This window comes from Sus scrofa, chromosome 15, assembly GCF_000003025.6.
Source record: "Sus scrofa isolate TJ Tabasco breed Duroc chromosome 15, Sscrofa11.1, whole genome shotgun sequence".
In the NCBI taxonomy this organism is placed as follows: Eukaryota; Metazoa; Chordata; class Mammalia; order Artiodactyla; family Suidae; genus Sus; species Sus scrofa.
Window position 1 is genome coordinate 94,466,618 of NC_010457.5, and position 10,425 is coordinate 94,477,042.

At 37.2% G+C, this 10,425-nt stretch overlaps 1 protein-coding gene across 15 annotated transcripts in view; it reads left to right on the forward strand.

Annotated features, from left to right (window-relative positions):
- PMS1 (PMS1 homolog 1, mismatch repair system component) overlaps window positions 1-9,888 on the forward strand; it is a 124,903-nt gene extending 115,015 nt beyond the window's left edge. For 7 of the 15 annotated variants that reach the window (XR_002339170.1, XM_021075390.1, XM_021075394.1 and 4 more), the window contains 2 exons: window positions 4,056-4,216; window positions 9,091-9,458. Coding sequence is in view for 14 of the 15 variants with exons in the window: in XM_021075390.1 (XP_020931049.1) it covers window positions 4,056-4,216; window positions 9,091-9,255 (326 nt within the window). In the remaining variant the exon portion in view is untranslated. Of the gene's footprint in view, window positions 1-4,055; window positions 4,217-9,090 lie in introns of all 15 variants that reach the window. The other 8 variants (XM_013984337.2, XM_021075393.1, XM_021075396.1 and 5 more) reach the window with 2 other exon arrangements.

Consider the following 10,425-nt stretch of genomic DNA (forward strand, 5'->3'; position numbering starts at 1 on the left):
CATTTAAAAACATGTGTTCTAGGGAAGGTTCGTTGGCTTCAGTGTTTCCTCATCAGCAGGGTACTGGTCTTAAGCATTAAATGTATTAATTCAATTGATATTTCTAGTAGCCCTATGTTTCTGTTATTGTGCCCATTTTATAGATGGAGAAAATGAGGCTCAGAGAAATTGTTTGCTTAAGGGTATAGAATGGTAGAACCAGGATATGAACCCAAGAAATCTGCCTTTAAAACCTAGCTTTTAACTAATTTATTTTGATTTCCTAATAAAATGATATATTTAATTCATGAAATTGTTAGCACTAAACTCTAGGTACTTATGTAAATCAGCATAGTACTTGGCAATGGTATGTTTTCAAATATTCTCTTTTCTTCCCATCCTCCAGTAATCTCTTTCTGACCTGAACTGACCAGTATTATTTTTTTGGTCCTCCTAAAAATCCTTTTTTCCCAAAGCTTCTGACATTGTAAAAATTTATTTGAAGTGTGGAGCAAGGAGTTTATGTATGTGTGTGTAACAAGATTTTTTTTTTCTTAATCTCTTTTCCTAATTGACTATGTGGCATTGGTGGCAGCTACCATTTTTTTTTTCATGAAAAATATTATCACAGCCATTTTTCTTTTTAATTAGGATAACTACCCTTGTCTGTTCCAAGAGCATATTTGAATCACCCAGTAAGTTTCTGTCTGACAGATGTTTTCAGCTCTTAGCTTGTAGGTAGTGTTTTTTTAAGTCCTATAAATGCCTTTGGTACTTTGGATGGCACCAAAGATGCAAAATGATTAAGACAATCATGTACAAACTGACTTAATTTGATTGAAATTAAATTATCATCAGCATTATTTCTCTTGTCAATAACAAATCAAGTTAAAAACATTTGTGGTTTTTTTGTTTTTTTGTTTTTTTTTGTTTTGTTTTGTTTTGTTTTGTTTTTTTAGGGCTATACCTGTGGCACATGGAAATTCCCAGGATAGGGGTCAAATCGAAGCTGCAGCTGCCAGCCTACATCACAGCCACTACAATGCCAGATCTAAGATGCGCCTGCAATTTACACCAAAGCTTGTGGCAAGGCCAGATCCTTAACCCCCTGAACAAGGCCAGGGATCGAACTCACATTCATAGATACTAGTTGTTGAGCCACACAGGAACGCCTTCATTTTTTTCCCTTCATTAAATTTTTTTTTTTTTTGGTCATTTTGGGGCTGCACTTGGACATACGGAGGTTCTCAGGCTAGGGATTGAATTGGAGCTGTAGCCGATGGCCTACACCACAGCAATGCCAGATTCTTAACCCTCTGAGCAAGGCCAGGGATTGAACCTGCATCCTTGTGGATGCTAGTCAGATTCGTTTCTCCTAAGCCACAGCTGGAACTCCTCCATTAATTTTTTTTTTTTTCTTTTTGCCATTTCTTGGGCTGCTCCCGCGGCATATGGAGGTTCCCAGGTTAGGGGTCTAATCGGAGCTGTAGCTGCCAGCCTACGCCAGAGCCACAGCAACGCGGGATCCATGCTGCATCTGTGACCTACACCACAGCTCACGGCAACGCCGGATCGTTAACCCACTGAGCCAGGGCAGGGATCAAACCCGCAACCTCATGGTTCCTAGTCGGATTCGTTAACCACTGCGCCACGACAGGAACTCCTCCATTAATTTCTATGTCATATTTAAAGACCATTTCTTTCTTTTAGTAGAGTTTTGTTTAATTGGACTAACTTTTGATCGGCAGTTTACCAATTATCGTAAAACATGTTTTGATAAAAGCACTTGACAGAGAGGAAGAATACATCTGGCCTTAAGGAAAGAGATTCTGAATGTGACCCAAAGAACTTCACTTGTTAATGAGAATAGCTTTTGTTCTATAGCAGTAAGAATTACATATTTTAGGAAATGACAGCTTGTCAAACCACTAAGGTATTTTCTGAGCATTTCACAGAATTTTATGGAAATTAGTTGAATATTATTCCAAATATCTCTGAGTTTTACATATCTAAATTTTGTAAACACAGATTGCTCAGTTACCTCATTTGTCCACAAGTAATTTTACCCATAATCCACAAGTAATTTTATGAAATGTGTATAATTTTCCATGGTTAATGTAGTCAGTGTTAGACTTTTCAGTCTAATCATACTATAAATAGTATAGAACCAGCAATAGTGAAAAGTCTCTTGACTGTTAAGTTTTCCTATCTGTATATATGTAAAAAGATGTGAACTAGGAGTTAGTTCCCTTTGTGGTTTGGGGAAGCAAACCCAACTAGTATCGATCCCTAGCCTTGCTTAGTGGGTTAAGGATCTGTGATTGCCTCGAGCCGAGGTGTAGGTCGCAGATGTGGCTGGGATCTGGCATTGCTTTGGTTGTGGTGTAGGCTGGTGGCTACAGCTCCAGCAGCTGTGGCTCTGATTCCACCCCTGACCTGGGAACTTCCACATGCCTCACCTGCAGCCATTAAAAAAAAAAAATGGAACTAGAATATTCTGCTACTTCGCCTTTACCTGTCTAAACCCTGTTTCAAGTCCCATTTAAGTTCCCTTGGTTGCTCAAACTCTCATTTTATCTCCCTTCCCTGAATTCTATATTTTATCCCTTAATGCTTGATTAAATATCTTCTTATATTATTCTCCAGTCCTTTCCTGGGAAGAGCATTAGGATGCCTGCTCTGTTTAGTGTACTACCATTGCATCGGCCATTCAGGTCAAAGAACTGGTCTGTAACTGGAAACAGGTTAGGGATGGGGTCTTTGACATCTCAGGGTCTAAAAACTCTTCAAGCTACGTTGCTCTTTTTTAATTTATCCATTGATAGCTATGATTTATCTAACATTGGACTCTTTCTCTTTACTTATAGGTAACATTTTGTGGTCTTCAATATTAAGAATGCAATTATACATATATAGCCAAAGAAAACAAATCTCTATTATTTTCTAAAATTATAAAACTCATTCTAAAGCCAAATTTGACGACTGGGAATGTGTGCTGTTTTATTATTATTATGGATATTATGTTTTATTTTATGGATATCTTGTTACATTGTATATCCAATCATATTGCTAGTTTTTAGCTTTATTTTAATCACTAAATTATTTAAAGTAATTTAAATAGTAGATAATGTATCAGATTTAAACATTATTTTAGTAAAATATTTTGAATAAGCATTAATGGTCCTTTTCCTCAAATTACTAATATATTAATAAGTTACTATAGTGGTGATCATTTGGCAGTATATAAATGGGTCAAGTCAAATTTACCATTTGGCAGTATATAAATGGGTCAACTCAAATTTACCATGTGAGTATTTTTATAACAACTTGTAAGTTAAATAATCATGGAAATAATTCAGGCTTTTAGATATTAAACCAGTAGGATAGAATTTGAACAGCAGCAGTCGTTAAAACATTTAACCAGTTTTATTTTAATAAATATCATAGGACTCCATTTTCTCTCCAAAGTAAGAAATATTCTAAACAAATGTAGGGAACAGAACATCAATAATCGTGATTAAATTGAATGATATTAAAGCACTTGTGGTTTCTTTGAGCACTTATGACTTAATGTGAATATGAAATTTTTTTTTTTTTTTTTTTTTTTTTTTTTTTTTGTCTTTTTGCCTTTTCTAGGGCCGCTCTTGCGGCATATGGAGGTTCCCATGCTAGGGATCTAATTGGAGCCACAGCCACCAGCCTACACCAGAGCCACAGCAATGTGGAATCTGAGCCACGTCTGCAACCTACACCACAGCTCACCATGATGCCGGATCCTTGACCCTCTGAGCAAGGCCAGGGATCGAACCCGCAACTTCATGGTTCCTAGTCAGATTTGTTAACCACTGCGCCACAATGGGAACTCCTGAATATGAAATCTTACGGGAAGTTATTATTTGTTCTTCAGCTAAGGAACAAAACTTTTTCCTGGCTATATTAATAGTCTAGTGAAGGTTCGCTAATTATTTTAACAGTGATTATGTTTTTAATAGACATGTCCTGGAATATGGTTTAAACAAAGCTAAGCTCACTGTATCTATATGTGGCTTTATTTGTTTGTTTATTTATTTTTTTAGGAGCTTCCATGGCTGAAAACTATTTGGAAATAGAAGGAATGGCTAATTGTCTTCCATTCTATGGAGTAATGGATTTAAAAGAAATTCTTAATGCTATATTAAATAAAAATGCAAAGGAAGTTTATGAATGTAGACCTCGCAAAGTGATGAGTTACTTAGAGGTAAGCATTATTAGCTTATGTAGGTTGGCTAGGTTTTAAAGATACTTAACTGTTCCTTAGTAAGATAGTAAATGTTTTTAATATGGTAAAGTTTCCACAAGGCTTATTATCTGTTTGCAAGAGGAAATACTATTAAAAAAAGAAAACCCCACTAAAAGTTTCACGTCATAGGCTGGTTGTGGTAAACTCTGTCTTGGATCCTCACTATAACATCATTTCTTGAGTACATATTGAGGAAGAGCCTTATGCACCAGACACTTTGTTTCAAGTTCTTTTTGTTTTGTTTTTTCAGAAAGGATTCAAAATAGCTCCACCTTTATGACAAATTCTTGTCTAAAAAGTACTGTCATGTGATTTTGAGCCCTGATCTATTCAGGAGCAAAAGAAGAGGGGGGGCGGGAGGGAGAAACTGAAAGATGTAGCTTTCAGTTAAATGGAAATTTTGGGGTTTTAGTGGTATTTACCATTAATGAGAAATTTAACAGTGGATTAAAAAAATCAAAAGTAATAGAGGATGGATGCTGGGTATATTCATTTTTACATGTCAAAGTTTTGGAGAGTGATGGTAAAACAGTAGTGATTATCTCTGTATTTGAGGTTCTATCTCTCAAGTTTTTTAAAACAAACCTGATTATTAATAAAGTTTATTTTCTTCCTTTTAAAAGTGAGCTATTTTTGTTTAGACTTGTGATCATGGTGGGCCCTGTACTCTGAGGGTGAGATTTACTCAATCTCTAAGTCCATTTTTACCTTTCCTGAATATTAAATTCAGTAGCCTTCTGTGAATCCTTCAAGAGGTTTTTCCTGTGAACCTTCCCAGCCTATTGTGGAGGCAATTCTTTTTTTTTTTTTTTTTTTTTTTTTTTGTCTTTTTGCTATTTCTTTGGGCCACTCCCGCGGCATATGGAGGTTCCCAGGCTAGGGGTCAAATCGGAGCTGTAGCCCCCGGCCTACGCCAGAGCCACAGCAACACAGGATCCAAGCCGCCTCTGCAGCCTACACCATAGCTCACGGCAATGCCGGATCGTTAACCCACTGAGCAAGGGCAGGGACCGAACCCGCAACCTCATGGTTCCCAGTCGGATTCGTTAACCACTGCGCCACGACGGGAACTCTGGGGAGGCAATTCTTTACTGATAGTTTCTAGGGCCCTCAAAGGAACCTTTTCTTTTGAAAGAGTTAGTATAAACTAAATAAAGGTTGAGGAGTTGTGGGTAGTGTTTTATGTATTGAAAAACTGTATGGAAAGAAGGAAGATTTCAGAAATAGCAGAAGGAGAAATAGTTGGGATTAGATACAAATATTTTTATTAACATTGTATTTCTCATAATGTTAAAGCAATAGTGGATATGATTGTTAAGGAAGATAGTTTAATGGGAAAAGAGAACTTTGGTCAGAACGATAGTTCTGCTTCCATTTAAGGTCAGTCTGAAAAAGATGAATGAGAGAGTAAAAGAAGAAACAAAAGAAAGGTAGTATAATGGTCAAGTGATGGAGTTCCCGTCATGGCGCAGTGGAAACGAATCCGACTAGGAACCATGAGGTTGTGAGTTCGATCCCTGGCATCATTCAGGGGTTAAGGATCTGGCATTGCTGTGAGCTGTGGTGGGGGTCGCAGATGTGGCTTGGATCCTGCATTGTTGTGGCTATGGCGTAGGCCAGCAGCTGTAGCTCCGATTGGACCCTAGCCTGGGAATCTCCATATGCCACAGGTGCAGCCCTAAAAAGCAAAAAAAAAGTCAAGTGAGGAAAGAATCTTATAAGTAAGTAGTGCCACATTCTTTATAGGGTAAGAGTTGCTATAAGACCATCAGGTGTGGCTGTTAGATGGCAGTGATATCCTTGAAGAGAGCCATAAATGGAAAAGTAGTAGGAATTGGCCAGAGAGTGGAAGCGGTGGTGAAAAGTGTAATCAGCAAGTCACATGGTGGTGAAGAAAAGAGAAATTAACGTGATTTGGTGGAAAAGACTGACAATAAAAGATTGAAGAGCAGATGTTCCAAAAGAAGCAGGAAGGGAGATGAGATAGCAATATGAGCTTTAGAAAGATGAAACCATTCTCTGAATCAAGAGCAGAAGAGAGCTTTAAAGTAAAAATAAAGGTGTTTTAGGTAAATTTGAGAGAAGTCATGTTTGATACATGTGGTAATGGGGTAGGGTGAAATTATCTGCTGAGAGTAAAGAGGCTGAGGCGGCTCTGAGGATTTGATTATAGTGGAAACAATCTGAAAATCAGAGTTGCAGGTACTATAAGAGAAAGGTGATTAGAGGAAAATGCAATGTTTAGGGCATACTAAGGGTTCATAAGAGCTAATATTGGTATTGGATCCAGCCAGGACAGTTTTTTGATTCTCCAACAGTGCTTGGTAAAATTTATCCAAGGGTCAGGGATTAGCAAGAGGATTGTGGTAGAACAATTAGATGCGTAAGGAAATTTGAGTGCATACTATATATAAGAAATTGTGTTAGATCTGAGAGGGATATAAAGATGAATTAGATTATAGTAGGACTCTGCCCTTAGATTTTAGTTAGAATCTAGAAGGAAGTACAGGAAGCTAGAGATAATATTTTTAATGTGTCACTAACTACGCATACCTGAAGGAGGGAAAGGTGAGGGAGAGGTGCTGGTGGGCCAGAGAGTTAGTAGAGATTGAGGAGATTAAAGGTAATCAAATCGAAGAAGTAATTTAGTTGGAATAAAGGAATGGGTAGAAAGATAATGGGAGAGAGTATGTAGTTAGACTAATGTTAGGATTCAAGATCTTTGAAGTACAACATCTTTTTTAAAAAAATAAAAAAGCCTGCTTCTTTAATGCTGGTTTACCCCCAAACTGTCAATCTTCCTTATCACAGAAAACAGCATTGCCATACCAAAAATGTGGACATTATCTTTGATTCTGCCTCCCTTATAACTAGTCCAAAAACAAGTCTTGACTCTACCTTCAGTGCCTTTCAGCAGTTTTTGTAACTTCCTCCATCTCTGCTACTATCACCCTAGTCAAAAACTCTCGCCAGGGATTGCACTGAATCTATATATTGCCTTGGGTAGTTTGTTTATTTTAACAATATACTTTCCATCCAAGAACACAGTATATCTTCCCGTCTGTTTGTATCATCTTCATTATCTTAGATCAGTGTCATAGCTTTCCAACGACAGGCCTTTTACCACCTCAGATTTACTCCTAGGTATGATGGTAAATTGGATTGTTTGCTTAATTTCTCTTTCTGTTATTGCATAAAAATGCAACAGACTTTTGTATATAAATTCTGTGTTCGGCAACTTTACCAAAGTCATGAATGAGCTCTAGTAGTTTTTTGGTAATGTCTTTAGAATTTTCTATACATAGCATGATGTCATCTGCAAAGAGTAACAGTTTTACTTCTTCCTTTCCAATTTGGATTCTTTTAATTTCCTTTCTTTGGCTGATTTCTGTGGCTAGGACTTCCAGTATTAGGTTGAATAAAAGTGACAAGAGTGGGCATCCTTGTCTTGTTCCCAATTTTAGAGGAAATGCTTTCAGCTTTTCACCATTGAGTATGATGTTGGCTGTGGGTTTGTCATATATGGCCTTTATTGTGTTGAGGTATGTTCCCTCTGTGCCCACTTTCTAGAAAGTTTTTATCATAAATGGATGTTGAGTTTTGTCTAAAGCTTTTTTCTCCATCTGTTGAGGTGATCATATGGTATATACAATGGAATACTACTTAGCCATAAGAAAGAATGAAATTTTGCAAAGTGCAGCAACATGGGTAGACTTGGAGGGTATTATGTTTAGTGAAATAGGCAGACAGAGAGAATGACAAGTACTATAGAATGTCACTTATATGTAGAATCTAAAAAATGTAACAAACTAGTGAATGTAACAAAAAAGAGACTCACGGGTATAAAGAACAAATTAGTGGTTACCAGTGGGTAGAGGGAAGTGGGGAGGGGCAATATAGAGGTAGGAGATTAAGAGGTACAAAATATCATGTATAAAATAAGCTATAATGATATGTTGTACAACACAGGGAATGTAGCAAATGTTTTGTAATAAGTATAAATGGAGCATAACCTTTAAAAATTGTGAATCACTGTATTGTATACCTGTAACATATATTGTACATCAACAATACTCAATAAAATACATACTTTATATAGTATATTAATATATAATATATATAAATAAATTTTTCTAAAAAGCTCTCTCCATGGCTGCAGTAATTGCCTGTAAGACTCCTGTTTCTCTTCTTGACTTGCCTCAAGCCATACTTCATACAGTAGCCAGATTGATTGTTTTAAAATGAAAAAAAAAAAAAAAAAAAGGCCTCTTGCTTTAACACCTTCTGGTTACTTCCCTGTGCATTCAGATTAAAACCCAAATTGCTTACCCTGTCCTAAGGTTGATCTAGCCCCTGCCTAGTTCCCTCTCTTGTCCTTCTTCACTTTAGTAGCTATGCCAGATCCATACTGACTGTTCAGTTTCTGTTTCCTCAGCCTGAAGTATTTTTCTTTCCCTATGGTCTTTGCATCATTGCTCCTTATTTAAATTGAAACTTAAAAAGCTTTGGAGGAAGCTTTTCCTAACTACATAGTCACTATATCATGTTGCCCAGTTTAATTCTGTTCATTATTACTCACTGAAATTGTCTTTTCATCTTTCTGCTTCTCTGCACTAGAATGTCAGTTTCATAAGTGCAAGGATCTTCTTTGTCTTGTTCTCTGCTGTATTTCTGGAACCTGCAACAATGATTAGCACATAATTGGTGTTTTATAAATATTTGTCGAGTGAATAAATAAAAGAATATAATCAATTTTCTGTCATCTTACCAGTAAAAACATGTTTCCTGCTTCAGGGTATATTCAAGTAAAATGCATGGCTTTCTCTCTACAGGGAGAAGCAGTACGTCTATCTAGACAGTTACCCATGTACTTATCAAAAGAAGACATCCAAGACATTATCTACAGAATGAAGAACCAGTTTGGAAATGAAATTAAAGGGTGTGTTCATGGTCGCCCCTTTTTTCATCATTTAACTAGTCTTGCTGAAGCTACATGATTAAATATGTTTAAGACAATTTGTTTTTATTGACATTGATATGGTTGTAAAATTATGAGTCAGTTTTCAAACCATCTTTGTACTGTCATGTGTTAAATTGTTGTTTTATAAGTGAGGATTCACTGGCCTATTTGTATATTGAAAAAAATTTCCAAAACTGTAGAAAACTTAAATAAACTAATATAGACTATTAATTCATTTTATTCTCAGGAACCAACCTTCATAATACTTGTTGTAAATTCCTAATTGAGAAATACTTAATATTTTTCAATGGTTGATTTACCAGATCCTTGGAGTGAACTGTATCTACCAAATTTGTATGTTGAAGCCCGAACTCCCATTGTGATGGTATATGGAAATGGTCCTTTTGGGGAGGTAATTAAGTTTAGATGGAGTCATGAGGGTAGGGCCTTTGCGGTAGGATGCATGCCCTTATAAGAAGAGATACCAGAGAGTTCATTTATTTTTTTCTCCTTCCCTCCTGGCTCTCCTGCCATGTTAGGATTAAGAAAAAAAGTGGCCCTCTATGATTGAGGAATAGAACTCTCACCAGAAACCAACCATGTTGGTACCTTGACCTTGGACTTGTAGACTTCAGAACTGTGAGAAAATAAATGTCTATTATGCTTTTAAGCCACCAATCTAGTATTTTGGGGGGGGGGGTTGTTTGTTTTTTTGTCTTTTTGCCATTTCTTGGGCCACTCCTGCAGAATATGGGAGGTTCCCAGGCTAGGGGTCGAATCGGAGCTGTAGCTGCCAGCCTACGTCAGAGCCACAGCAATGTGGGATCCGAGCCGCGTCTGCGACCTACACCACAGCTCATGGCAACGCCAGATCCTTAACCCACTGAGCAAGGGCAGGGACCAAACCCGCAACCTCATGGTTCCTAGTCGGATTCGTTAACCACTGAGCCATGACGGGAACTCCCAAATCTAGTATTTTCTTATGGCAACCTGAGCTAAAACATGAGGTCAGTCCTGTGGAGGGGGAAATCATAGCCTTAGCTGGCGTATCTGACAGAATTTAGCAACCTTGTATAAAGGAGGATAGACAGGGAGTGGAGAAAAGTGAGAAAATGAAATTCAGAGGATAAAGATAAAACATAGCTTCAAAAATCCTGCTGTTTATCTCTCTTTGGGGGTAACAGTTAAGAAGTTACATTATCATATG